At 75.8% G+C, this 13,073-nt stretch overlaps 2 protein-coding genes across 2 annotated transcripts; both read left to right on the top strand.

The window, feature by feature from the left end:
- Positions 1-2,698: 2,698 nt before the first annotated feature.
- LOC148591335 (copper chaperone for superoxide dismutase-like) lies at positions 2,699-7,639 on the top strand. The gene is made up of 8 exons (XM_088537766.1): positions 2,699-2,737; positions 2,976-3,048; positions 4,375-4,502; positions 4,614-4,855; positions 4,929-4,989; positions 5,659-5,736; positions 5,869-5,972; positions 7,522-7,639. Exons 1-8 carry the CDS (start codon positions 2,699-2,701, stop codon positions 7,637-7,639), a joined length of 843 nt encoding a protein of 280 aa, XP_088393892.1.
- A 928-nt stretch (positions 7,640-8,567) lies between these two features.
- On the top strand, positions 8,568-12,765 carry LOC148591334 (RNA-binding protein 14-like). The gene is made up of 3 exons (XM_088537764.1): positions 8,568-8,921; positions 10,827-12,378; positions 12,555-12,765. Exons 1-3 carry the CDS (start codon positions 8,576-8,578, stop codon positions 12,760-12,762), a joined length of 2,106 nt encoding a protein of 701 aa, XP_088393890.1. The 5' UTR covers positions 8,568-8,575; the 3' UTR covers positions 12,763-12,765.
- The last annotated feature ends 308 nt before the right edge of the window (positions 12,766-13,073 follow it).

Here is a 13,073-nt window from a genome sequence, read left to right as displayed (position 1 = left end):
GCGCCGGCGCCGGTACCGAACCGCACGGCCATGGCCAGCCGGTCCGGGCCGGGCACGCGCAGCGCGGCCCAGAGCCGCTCCAGCCGCTGCTGCAGCCGCCCCAGCCCCGGCGCCGCCGCCGCCGCCTGCAGCGTCCCGGGATTCCAGAGCCCCGGCACGAAGCGCTCGGTACCGGTGCCGGTGCCGGGACCCGGCATGAAGCGCTCGGTACCGGTGCTGGGACCGGCCCAGGGCTCCGCTGGCACCGGTGGCGCCTCCCGCTCCCGGCCGCACTCTGGACCCGCCGGTTCCTCCCGCTCCCGGCCGCGCTCCGGTCCCGGCGGCTCCTCCCGCTCCCGATCGCGCTCCGGGGCCTCCCGTTCCCGTTCCCGGCCGCGCTCCGGATCCCCCGGTTCCTCCCGCTCCTGATCGCGCTCCGGAGCCCCCAGCTCCTCCTCGCCGCCGCCGCCGTCCCGGTGCAGCCCGAACACCGCGTGCAGGTAGTCGGTGTCCGCCGTGGCCACGAACTTGAGGAAGTCGTCGACGCCGAACGCGCTCCTCCACCAGCGCCGCCAGGACCCCCGTTGCCGCCAGGGCAGCCGCGCGGGCGGCGCGGGGCGCGCGGGCGGCGCGCGGGGCAGCTCCGCGTTCACGGCGCGCGGCGGAACCGGCGGCGGAACCGGCGGCGGCACCGGCGGCCCCAGGTCCCGCGCGGCGGCCGGCGGCTGCAGCGGGCGCTGCCGCTCGAAGCGGAGCCGCTCCGGGGGCAGCGCCGCCGCCAGCGCCCCGTAGAGCTCCCGCACGGCCCGGCCCGGTCCCGGCGGCGCCGCCGGCCCCGCGGGGCCCAGCGGGTCCGGGCACAGCGGCCCGAAGCTCCGCAGCGGCACCGGGGCGGCCAGCGCGGGACGGGGCAGCCGCGGCGGCGCCGGTCGGGCCGGGCCGGGACGCGGGGCCGGCGGCGGCGGCGGCTCCCGGTGCTCCCGGTGCTCCCGGTCGCCGGCGCGGCGCGGGAGCGCGGCCAGGAGCGGCGGCAGCCGCTGCTCCCCGCGCGTGGGGCCGCGCGTGGCCGCCCGCCGCGCCAGCTCCCGCGCGTCCCGCGCGCCGCCCGGTGCCGCCGGCTCCTCGCGGGGCGGCGGCGGCTCCGGCGGGGACGGGCGGCGCGGCGGGCGCGGCAGCCCCAGCTCGTCCAGCAGCCGCCGGCCCTCGCGCAGCTCCGGGAGGGACCGCGCGGCGGCCGCGGGGCGCGCGGGGCGGCGCGGGGCGGCGCGGGGCGGCGGGCACGGGGTGCGCACGGCCACGCACGGCCCCACGCGCGGGGCGGCGGCGGCGGCGGCGCGGCGGGGGGCGGGGAGGCCCCGCGGCCCCGGGGACGGGAGGCGCCGCAGCTCGGCCAGCTCCGCGGAGCGGCGCCCGCGCGTGGGCGGCGGCACCGGCGGCCGCGCCGGCCGCAGCAGGCGGCCCACGGGGAGGCCCAGGCGGCCGCCGCGCGTGGGCGCCCGCAGCTCCGCGCGCAGCCGGTGCCGCGCGGCGGCCCCGTCCAGGCAGGCGGCGCAGTCCAGGGCCAGCTGGGCCCGGCGGCGGGCGAGCTCGGCCGGGGCGGCCAGGACGGCCCCGCGCGGCCCCGGCCGCCCGTAGCGAGCCCAGAGCCGCTCGGCCGCCCGCGCCAGGAACGCGCGGAGCCGCCGGCCGCCGCCGCCGCCCCCCGCCGCCTCCGCCCAGGCGCGCGCGGCCGCCGCCTCGACGGTTCCGCGGAGCTCCCGCTGCCCCGGCGGCTCCGGGCGCGGCGGCGGCGGCAGCCGGGGCGGCCCCGGCGGGTCGGGACGGGCGCCCGGCCCCGCGGCGGCTCCCGGGAGCTCCATGGACCGGGCCTGGAGCGGGGGCGGCCCCGGGGGCGGGGATCGGCCTCGCTGCGCGGGAACCCCCCGGTTGTCACCCCGGGAACCCCTCAACCCCCCGAGATGCCCCGGATGAAACCCCCCCTCGAGGCCCCCAAGGCCCTGAGACCCCCCAAATACCCCCAAAACCACCCGAGAACCCCCCAAACACCCCCAAAACCATCAACACCCCCTGAGGACCCCCAAACACCCCCAAAACCACCCGAGAACCCCCCAAACACCCCCAAAACCACCTGAGAACCCCCCAACCACCCCCAAACCCCCCTGAGGACCCCCCAACCACCCCCAAAACCCCCTGAGAACCCCCCAACCACCCCCAAAAACACCCGAGGACCCCCCAAACACCCCCAAAACCACCTGAGGACCCCCCAAAACACCCCCAAACCCTCCTGAGGACCCCCCAACCACCCCCAAAACCCCCTGAGAACCCCCCAACCACCCTCAAAAACACCCGAGGACCCCCCAAACACCCCCAAAACCCCCAACACCCCCTGGGGACCCCCCAAACACCCCTCACAGCCCCCAACCCCCCTAAATGCGCCTTAAACCCCCCCAAATCCCCTCGAGCCCCCCAGGCCCCTCCCCAAACGGCCCCTCAGGATCCCCCGCCCCGCTCGGGGCTCCAAAAAGCCCCGAATCGCCCCAAATTCGCACCCCCTCCTCCGGCCGCCCCGCCCGCGCCGGCGCCGCCGTTCCCATGGCGACGCCACGCCGGAAGTGGCTCGGGGCGGTCCGCGGCCCCGCTCCGTCCGGCGGCGCTTCCGGGCGGTCCGTGCGCGCGGCGCGGGGGTTCCGCGCGGCGCGGCGGGGCAAAGGCCGCGGTCATGGCGGAGGCGGCGGGTCCGGACGGGCCCAGCTGCACGGTGAGGGGCGGCGGGACGGGCCGGGGACACGGGGCCCCGTGCGGGGAACGGGGGTGCCCGGGAGGGTTTGGGGGCCCCGTGCAGGGACCGGGGGTGCCCGGGGGTGCCCGGGAGGATTTGGGGGCCCCGTTCAGGTCCCCGGGGTCCCCGGGCCGGTTTTGGTCCCGTTCAGGTCCCCGCTCAGGTCCCCGGTGGGTTTCGGGGCCCCGCTCAGCCCGTCCCCCCGTCCCCCCCGCAGCTGGAGTTCGCGGTGCAGATGGACTGCGAGGGCTGCGCCCGGGACGTGCGCGAGGCCGTGCGGGGGCTGCCGGGTGAGCGGCCGGGGACACCGGGACCGGGGACACCGGGACCGGGGACACCGGGACCAGGGACACCGGGACCGGGGACACCGGGACTGGGGACACTGGGACTGGGGACACCGGGACCAGGGACACCGGGACCGGGGACACCGGGACCGGGGACACTGGGACCGGGGACACTGGGACTGGGGACACCGGGACCGGGGACACCGGAACCGGGGACACCGAGCGCGGGGCCACCGAGCGTGGGGACACCGGGACTGGGGACACCGGGACCGGGGACACTGGGACCGGGGACACTGGGACTGGGGACACTGGGACTGGGGACACCAGGACCGGGGACACCGGGACCGGGGACACCGGGACTGGGGACACCGGGACCGGGGACACCGAGCGCGGGGCCACCGGGACCGGGGACACCGGGACTGGGGCCACCGGAACCGGCACCACCGGAACCGGCACCACCGAGCGCGGGGACACCGGGACCGGGGACACCGGGACCGGCACCACCGAGCGCGGGGACATCGGGACCGGGGACACCGAGACCGGGGACACCGAGCGCGGGGACACCGGGACCGGGGCCACCGGGACCGGGGCCACCGGGACCGGGGACACCGAGACCGGGGACACCGAGCGCAGGGACACCGGGACTGGCACCACCGGGACTGGGGACACCGGGACCGGGGACACCGGGACCAGGGACACCGGGACCGGGGCCACCGAGCGCGGGGACACCGGGACCGGCACCACCGGAACCGGCACCACCGTCACCACCATCCCCGTCACCACCGAGCGCGGGGCCACCATCCCCGTCCCCATCAGCCCCGTCACTCCCGTCCCGTCACCACCAACCACGGGGCCACCGTCCCCACCTCCCCGTCAACACTGTCCCCGTCACCCCCATCCCATCACCACCGAGCGCGGGGACACCGGGACCGTCACCATCGTCCCTGTCACCACCGTCCCCGTCACTCCCGTCCCGTCACAACCGGCCGCGGGGACACCGAGCGCGGGGACGCTGGAACCGTCACCCCCATCCCGTCCCCACCGGCCCTGTCACCACCGGCCCTGTCACCACCAGCCCCATCCTGCCCATGGCCCCGGTGCCGCCTTCGCTGTCCTGGTCCCGTCCCTGTCCCCATCCCAGCTCCGTCCCTGTCCTGTCCCTGTCCTGTCACTGTCCCGTCCTTGTCCACATCCCTGTGCCCACCCCAATCCCATCTGTGTCCCAATCCCATCCCTGTCTCACCCCGTCTCCATTCCCGCCCTGTCCCCATCCCAATCCCGCCCCATCTCCATTCCCATCCTTATCCCATTCCCATCCCTATCCCGGTTTAGGCGTGCGGCTCCTGGAGCTGCGCCTGGACACGCAGACGCTGCTGCTGGAGGCGACGGTGGCGGCCGAGCGGGTGCGGGAGCAGCTGGAGGCGTCGGGGCGGCGCGCGGTGCTGCGGGGCATGGGGGGCGCCGGCCCCACGGCGGCACCGGGGGACCTGGAGGGTCCCGGCCCCACGGCGGCACTGGAGGGTCCCGGCCCCACGGCGGTGACGCTGCAGGACCCCGGCCCCACGGCGGAGACGCCGGGGGACACGGGCGGTCCCAGCCCCACGGCGGTGACGCCGGGGGACACGCGGGTCCCCGGCCCCACGGTGGCCGCGGTGGCGGCGCTGGGCGGCCCCGGCCCCACGCGGGGCCTCCTCCGCTTCGTGCAGCTCGGCCCCCGGCGCTGCCTCGTGGAGGGCGCCCTGGCCGGGCTCCCCCCGGGGCCCCACGGCCTCCACGTCCACGAGTTCGGGGACGTCTCCGAGGGCTGCGACAGGTACCGGGATGGGGGGTCGGGGGGCCCGGGCGGCCCCCGCGGCGCCGGCCCCACCGCGACCCCCGACCCACAGCTGCGGGGAGCACTACAACCCCCACGGGGAGCGGCACGGGGGACCCCAGGACGAGCACCGGGTGAGCGGGGACGGGGACGCGGGGACGGGGACGTGACACCCGCGTGGGACCGGGGACGCGGCTGTCACCCCCTCCGTGGGGCTGGGACGGGGCTGTCACCCCCTCCGTGGGGCTGGGACGTGACCACGACCTTCCGTGGGGCTGGGATGTGGCTGTGACCCCATCCATGGGGCTGTCACCCCCTCCATGGGGCTGTCACCCATCCACGGGGCTGGGACGTGGTTGTCACCCATCCATGGGGCTGTCACCCATCCATGGGGCTGTCACCCACCCACGGGGCTGGGACGTGGTTGTCACCCCTCCGTGGGGCTGTCACCCCATCCACGGGGCTGGGACGTGGTTGTCACCCATCCATGGGGCTGGGACGTGGTTGTCACCCACCCACGGGGCTGGGACGCGGCTGTGACCCCATCCATGGGGCTGTCACCCCATCCACGGGGCTGTCACCCACCCACGGGGCTGGGACGTGGTTGTCACCCCTCCGTGGGGCTGTCACCCATCCACGGGGCTGGGACGCGGCTGTGACCCCCTCCATGGGGCTGGGACGTGGTTGTCACCCACCCACGGGGCTGGGACGCGGCTGTGACCCCATCCACGGGGCTGGGACGCGGCTGTGACCCCATCCACGGGGCTGGGACATGGTTGTCACCCCCTCCGCGTCACCCCCAGCACGTCGGGGACCTGGGCAACATCTGGGCCGACGCGTCGGGCAGAGCCGCCTTCCGCCTGGAGGACTCGCGGCTGCAGGTGGGGGGACCGGGGGGACCGGGGGGACCGGGGGGGACCGGGGGGACCGGGGGGACCGGGGGGGGCCCGGGGGGGGACCGGGGGGGCCGGGGGCGCCCGCGGCGGCACCGCGACCCCCAGCCTGCCCCCCAGGTCGAGGACATCGTGGGCCGCTCCGTGGTGGTGGCCGCGGGCGAGGACGACCTGGGCCGGGGCAACCACCCGCTGTCCCCCGTCACCGGCAACGCGGGGCCGGGGTGGGTGCCGGACGGGGGCTCCGGGGGGCGGCCGTGGGTCTGGGGGGCGGCCGTGGGTCCGGGGGGTGTCTGTGGGTCCGGGGGGTGGCCGTGGGTCCATAGGGTGTCTGTGGGGCAGCGGGTCCGTGGGGGGGTTCCATGGGGTGTCCGTGGGGTGCGGGGGTTCGGGGGGCTCCGGGCTGTGTCCATGGGGCAGGGGGAGTCCATGGGGTGTCCGTGTGGGGGGGTGTCCATGGAGTGGCTCCGTGGGGGGGTTCTATAGGGTGTCCGTGGGGGGTTCCATGGGGTGTCCATGGGGTGTCCGTGGGGTGTCTATGGGGTGTCTATGGGGTTCTATGGGGTTCTATGGGGTGTCCGTGGGTCCCGGTGGGTCCCCATGTCCCATTCCGTGTCCCTCCCCTCCAGGCTGGCCTGCGGGGTCGTGGCGCGCGCGGCCATGGGGTGTCCATGGGGTGTCCATGGGGTGTCCATGGGGCTCTATGGGGTGTCCATGGGGTGTCCATGGGGTGTCCATGGGGTGTCCATGGGGTTCCATGGGGGTTCCATGGGGTTCTATGGGGTGTCCATGGGGTGTCCATGGGGTGTCCATGGGGTTCCATGGGGTTCCATGGGGTTCTATGGGGTGTCCATGGGGTGTCCATGGGGTGGTTCCATGGGGGGTTCCATGGGGTTCTATGGGGTGTCCGTGGGTCCCGGTGGGTCCCCGTGTCCCATTCCGTGTCCCTCTCCTCCAGCCTGGCCTGCGGGGTGGTGGCGCGCGCGGCCATGGGGTGTCCATGGGGTGTCCATGGGGTGTCCATGGGGTGTCCATGGGGTGTCTATGGGGTGTCCATGGGGTGTCCATGGGGTGTCCATGGGGTTCCATGGGGTTCCATGGGGTGTCCATGGGGTTCCATGGGGTGTCCATGGGGTGTCCATGGGGTGTCTATGGGGTGTCCATGGGGTGTCCATGGGGTGTCCATGGGGAGCTCCATGGGGTGTCCATGGGGTGTCCATGGGGTGTCCATGGGGTTCCATGGGGTGTCCATGGGGTGGTTCCATGGGGTGTCTATGGGGTTCCATGGGGTTCCATGGGGTTCCATGGGGTTCTATGGGGTGTCCATGGGGTGTCCATGGGGTGGTTCCATGGGGGGTTCCATGGGGTTCTATGGGGTGTCCGTGGGTCCCGGTGGGTCCCCGTGTCCCATTCCGTGTCCCTCTCCTCCAGCCTGGCCTGCGGGGTGGTGGCGCGCGCAGCCATGGGGTGTCCATGGGGTGTCCATGGGGTTCTATGGGGTTCCATGGGGTTCCATGGGGTTCCATCGGGTTCTATGGGGTTCCATGGGGTGTCCATGGGGTTCCATGGGGTTCTATGGGGTGTCTATGGGGTTCCATGGGGTGTCCATGGGGTGTCCATGGGGTTCCATGGGGTTCCATGGGGTTCCATGGGGTGGTTCCATGGGGTGTCCATGGGGTTCCATGGGGTGTCCATGGGGCTCTATGGGGTGTCCATGGGGTGTCCATGGGGCTCTATGGGGTGTCCATGGGGTGTCCTTGCCGTTCCCTCCAGCCTGGCCTGCGGGGTGGTGGCGCGCGCGGCCGGGCTGCTGCAGAACCCCAAGCGCCTCTGCACGTGCGACGGGCGCACCCTGTGGGAGGAGCGGGAGCGCGCGGCGGCGAACCTGTGACGGGGCCGCCGATAAACGGGACCGGCCGGGAACCTGTGACGGGGCCGCCGATAACGGGAGCGCGCGGCGGCGAATCTGTGACGGGGGCGCCGGTAACGGGAGCGCGCGGCCGCCAACCTGTGACGGGGGCGCCGGTAACGGGAGCGCGCGGCCGCCAACCTGTGACGGGGCCGCCGGTAACGGGAGCGCGCGGCCGCCAACCTGTGACGGGGGCGCCAATAAACGGGACCGGCCGCTCCTTGGGAATGCGGCGCCTTTAAGGGGGGGCGTGGCCGCGGCGGGCGCCTTTAAGGGAGGGCGTGGCCGCGGCGGGCGCGGTTCCGTGCGCGGGGAGGGCGGGGCTAACGTCGCGGCGGCGCGCGGGAGGGGGGCGGCCTCTGCGCAGGCGCAGGGCAAGGGGCGCGGGGCGGTTATTGCGCAGGCGCAGTGCAAGGGCCGGGTGCGCGGGACGGCCGCTGCGCAGGCGCAGTGCAGGGGGCGGGAGCGCGGGGCGGCCGCTGCGCAGGCGCAGGGCAAGGGGCGCGGGGCGGTTATTGCGCACGCGCATTGCAGGGGGCGGGAGCGCGGGACGGCCCCTGCGCAGGCGCAGTGCAGGGGGCGGGAGCGCGGGGCGGTTGTTGCGCAGGCGCAGTGCAGGGGGCGGGAGCGCGGGGCGGCCGCTGCGCAGGCGCAGTGCAGGGCGGCGGGTGCGCGGGACGGCCGCTGCGCAGGCGCAGTGCAGGGGGCGGGAGCGCGGGGCGGTTGTTGCGCAGGCGCAGTGCAGGGGGCGGGAGCGCGGGGCGGTTATTGCGCAGGCGCAGTGCAGGGGGCGGGAGCGCGGGGCGGTTATTGCGCAGGCGCAGTGCGCGTTCGCCTCCTCCCCGCGCGCTGAGGCGACGCGATCGCCATTTTGAGCGGGCGCCGCGGGCCGCGTCGCCGCTCGCCGCCGTCGCCATCATGCGTCCCGGCATAAAGCTCTTCGTGGGCAACGTCCCCGAGGAGGCCACGGCGGAGGAGCTGAGCGAGCTGTTCACCGGCGCCGCGGGGCCGGTGCTGGGCGTCGCGCTCATGAAGCAGTTCGCGTTCGTGCACTTGCGGGACGAGGCGGCGGCCGCGCGTGCCATTGCGCAGCTCAACGGGCACCAGCTGCACGGCCGCCGCATCGTGGTGGAGCCCTCGCGGCCCCGGCCCACCAACACCTGCAAGATCTTCGTGGGCAACGTGTCCGCCGCGTGCACGAGCGGCGAGCTCCGCTCGCTCTTCCAGCAGTACGGCACCGTCGTCGAGTGCGACGTGGTCAAAGGTACCCGAGCCGCCGCCGCGGGCCGGGCCGCTCCCCCGCGCTCGCCGGCCGCGCGTCGGCCTCCCCGGGCCCCTCTCCCGCCGCCCGCCTCGCGCCTCCAGCGCCCGCTGCCCGCGTGGGGGGGGGATCGGCCCCGCCGGGCTCCCGGTGCCTCTGTGCGGCCCCGGGGCGCTCCCCGGCCGCTCGGTTGCGATCGCCCGTCCTCGGAGCCGCTCCGCTCCCCGGCCGCGCTGGGGATGACCCGTTTTCCGTCTCGGCTCGCGGGGGTCTCGCGCTTCTGCCCTCCCGTGGAACGCGGCCCCGCGCGCCGCTCCGGCCGGCGGCTCCCGGAGCTGCCGCCGGTCCCTGCCCCGCTCTCCTGCCCCGGAGCCCTTCCCGGACCGGCTCGCGTTCTCTGCGGCTTCCTGCTCCCGGCGCTGTCTCGCTGCCCCCGCTTTGGGGGGACCCGCTCAGATCTGCGGCCCGGCCTGGCGGGTCCCCCCTTTGGGCCGCGCGGGGCCCCCCTCGCCCTGCCGGGCCCCGTCCCGTCCCCTCCGCGCCGAGCCGCCCCCGGGCGCTCGGGACACCAGAGCCGCCGACGTTCCCGAGGGCCGCGGGCGCCGCGGGGCGGGTGGTTCCGCGGCCTCTGCTCTCCCGTCTCAGGTCGCAGCCTCAAGGGCTCCTGCCCGCCCCGTCCTGCCCCTCGGGAGCGGATGTTCCGCACGGAACCCGTTCAGAACCGGCCCCCGAGCGGAGCCTCCGCTGGGGTCCGCGTTGGGGATCCCCGCCGGGTCCGGAGGAGCAGCGGAGCAGAGCGGGAGGGTTCGGGACGTGGCCCCCAGAAACGCTCTGTGTCGGAGCCGCGGGGAGGGCCCACCGGGAGCGGCGGAACCGCCCCGGTCCGGTGGGACGGGACCGGCACCCGTGCGGCCCCGGCGCTGCGGTCGGAACCCAGGACCCAGCGGGCCGGCGCTAACGGCTGGAGCCGAGCGGGGGAGCCGGGGGCGCCGCCGCTGCCCGAACGGCCCCGCGTCCTGCGCCCGGCCCCGCGGACCCGTCGTGCTGCGGCGCCGGGATCCCCCGTCCCGGGGCCCGCGCGGACCCCGTCCCTTTCCCCCGTTCCGCACGGGGAGCCGCCCTCCCGGGGGAGCTGCGTTCTGCGCCCGTCCTCCGTGAGGCGCCGCGTTCCCGGCAGCGCCGCGGGCGGCCCCGGGTCCTGCCGTTCATTGGGCTGCTCCGTTAACGAGGGAGAAGCTCCGTGTCGTCCCGGGGGCTGCGACAGAGGCTCCGGTCCCGGGAGCCGCCCCCTTCCTCCCGGTCCCGTCTCTCGCTCTGCGGCCTCTCCTCCGCTTCGCTGCTGCGGCCGGTCCCGTCGCTCGCTCTTTGCTGCCGCGGTGGCTCCGGTACCGGCGCGAGGAGCGCGGGCGCTGCTCCTCCCCGGAGCCCGTGCTCCATGGGCTCCGTTTGTCCCCAAAATGTGGCCTCTTGTCACCGGGGCGTGATGAGGAACGCGCGGTAACGCGCACAGGGGTATCCGCGGTGCCGCTGCCGCGGTTCCCGGCACGAGCGAGCGGGAGAGGCGCGGATTTCCGCGGGTTTCCCTGGGAACGGCCCTTCCGCCTGGATTCCTGCTGCTCCCTGCTCTCTGCTCCAGCAGCCCCGTCGAGGCGCTGGTCGTTGGGGCTGGGAACGGGCCTGGGCGCTGCAGCTCGGGTCGATCCGGGCCCGGCGGCCGCGGCGCGTCCGGCGTCGCTCCCGTTCCAGGCGTCCCGCCGCGCTCCCGGGAGCGGGGAGGGCCCGGGACGGAGAAGGAGCAGGACGGACACGGAGCGCCGCCGCGGCGCAGACGCGGTAACCGAGCGTGGGCTCCTGTAACGCAATGTTGTTTTCTCCCCCCTGATAACCCTCTGTCTGCTGCTTTATCAGACTATGCATTTGTGCACATGGAGAACGAAGCAGATGCTAAAGTTGCCATCGAAAATCTTAACGGGAAGGAGGTGAAAGGAAGACGAGTCAATGTGGAACTCTCTACTAACGTGCAGAAAAAGGGAGCAGCCCAGACTATCCAGGCAGGCGTCGTGGTTGACAAGAACAAGCGGATAGGGCTGGAGTATAGGGAAAAGTTCCAGCCCAAGATAGACGGTTTTGAGCAGCGCCGCGCGGCGGACTCCACCTTCGCGGCCGCCGGCTACGCGGCCTCGTCCTCGCTGTACGATTACCAGCAGCGCTTCGGCGGCGGCGGCGGCACCAAGCTGGACGCGCTGGAGGCGGCGGCGCGGCCCGCGTCGCCCTCCTACTTCGGCCGCGACCGCAGCCCGCTGCGGCGCTCGCCCTCGCGCGCCGGCTACGCGTCCGCGGCGCTCCCGGCGGCGGCGCAGCCGGCCGCGTACCGCGCGCAGCCCTCGGCCTCGCTGGGCGCCGCGTACCGCGCGCAGCCCGCGGCCTCGCTGGGCATGGCGTACCGCGCGCAGCCCGGCGCCGGCCAGGCGGCCGCGTACCGCGCGCAGCCCTCGGCCTCGCTGGGCGGCGCCTACCGCGCGCAGCCCGCGGCGTCGCTGCCCAGCGCGCAGCCCGCGGCGCTCTCGTCCTACGGCGCGCAGGCCGCCGCGGCGCTCTCGTCCTACGGCGCGCAGCCGGCCGCCGCGCAGCTCTCGGGCTACGGCGCGCAGGCCGCGGCGCTCGCCTCCTCCTACGGCGCCGCGGGCTACTCGGCCTCCTCGTACGGCGCGCAGGCCTCGTACGGCGCGCAGGCCGGCGCGGGCGCCGCGGCCTCGTACGGCGCGCAGGCCGTGGCCACGCACGTGGCCTCGTACGGCGCGCAGGCCTCGTACGGCGCGCAGGCCGTGGACGGGCACGCGGCCTCGTACGGCGCGCAGGCCGGCGCCGCGCTCTCCGCCTCGTACGGCGCGCAGCCCGCGGCCGCCTCGTACGGCGCGCAGGCCGTGCCGGGCCACGCGGCGGGCGCCTACGGCGGCCAGCCCCTGGGCGCGCACGCGGCCTCGTACGGCGCGCAGCCCGGCGCCGCGCTCTCCGCCTCGTACGGCGCGCAGCCCGCCGCGCACGCGGCCTCGTACGGCGCGCAGCCCGCGGGCAGCCTGCCCGGCGCGTACGGCGCGCAGCCCGGCGCCGCGCTCTCCTCCTACGGCGCCCAGGCCGCCTCCTACGGCAGCCAAGCGGCCGCCTCCTACAAGGCGCAGGCCGCGGCGCCGCTGCCCGCCGCGTACCGGGCCCAGGCGTCCGGCTCCGCGGCCGCCTCGTACGCGGCGCAGCCGCCCTCGTCCGCCTCGCTGGCCGCGTACCGGGCGCCGCCGGGCGCCTACGACGGCCCCGCGCAGCTGGGCCAGCCGGCGGCCTCCTACGTGGGGCTGTCGCAGAGCGCCGCCGCCGCCGCCCCGCCGTACGAGCGCACCCGCCTCTCCCCGCCCCGGAGCGCCGCCTATGACGATCCGTACAAAAAACCCAGCGCCCTGGCGAAAAGGTATGGAGCGAGCAGGCCAGGGCCGCGCGCCGGGCGCCGCCGCCACGCCACGCGCTGACGCGCCGAGCCGCGCCGCGGGGCGGGCGGGCGGGGGACGCGGCCCCTTCCGGCGCCTCCGCCGCGCTCCGAGCGCCGCCGCGCGCCCCCATTGACGCGCTGTCTCTTCTCTCGCCCAGGTACAATTCCGACCGCCGCTTATCCGAGCTCTCGGATTACCGCCGCTTAGCGGACTCGCCGCTCGCGTACCACCGCTCGCCGACAAAGTCCCCGCTGGATTACCGCCGCCTTCCGGAGGCGCATTCCGATTACAGCCGCTACTCGGGGGGCTACGGCGATTACGTGCACGCGGCCCGCATGCATTCCGGCTACCAGCGCCGCCTCTAGCGCGGCCCCGTTCCCGCCCGCGGCGCCGTTCCCGCCCGGGACGTTTTTCCTCGGCTCCTCTCGGCTCGGTGCCGGCCGTGGGCTCCGCCGTCGCTCCCGCGGGCGCGCGGCCCGCGCGGAGCCGCGTTTTTTAGCTGCCTTGTTTCTCGTTTCGATCTTTTTCTTTCGTTTCTCGTTCTGGAGTTTTTAGAAGGTTCCTGACGGTTGGGGAGGCCGCGCTCGGGGCCTCCCCCCTTGCGCCGCCGCCGTCGCTCCGGGCCCTTTTGGTAGCGTGCGGGGGAGCGGGGCCTCCTTTGGAGGCCGGGGGCGCC

The sequence above is a fragment of the Tinamus guttatus genome, unplaced genomic scaffold, assembly GCF_059628265.1.
Source record: "Tinamus guttatus ecotype Peru unplaced genomic scaffold, ASM5962826v1 Tinamus_guttatus_pri_ptg000863l, whole genome shotgun sequence".
NCBI classification, from domain to species: domain Eukaryota; kingdom Metazoa; phylum Chordata; class Aves; order Tinamiformes; family Tinamidae; genus Tinamus; species Tinamus guttatus.
The sequence above is the reverse complement of the archived record's forward strand: the minus strand, read 5'-3'. Positions and strand labels throughout refer to the sequence as shown.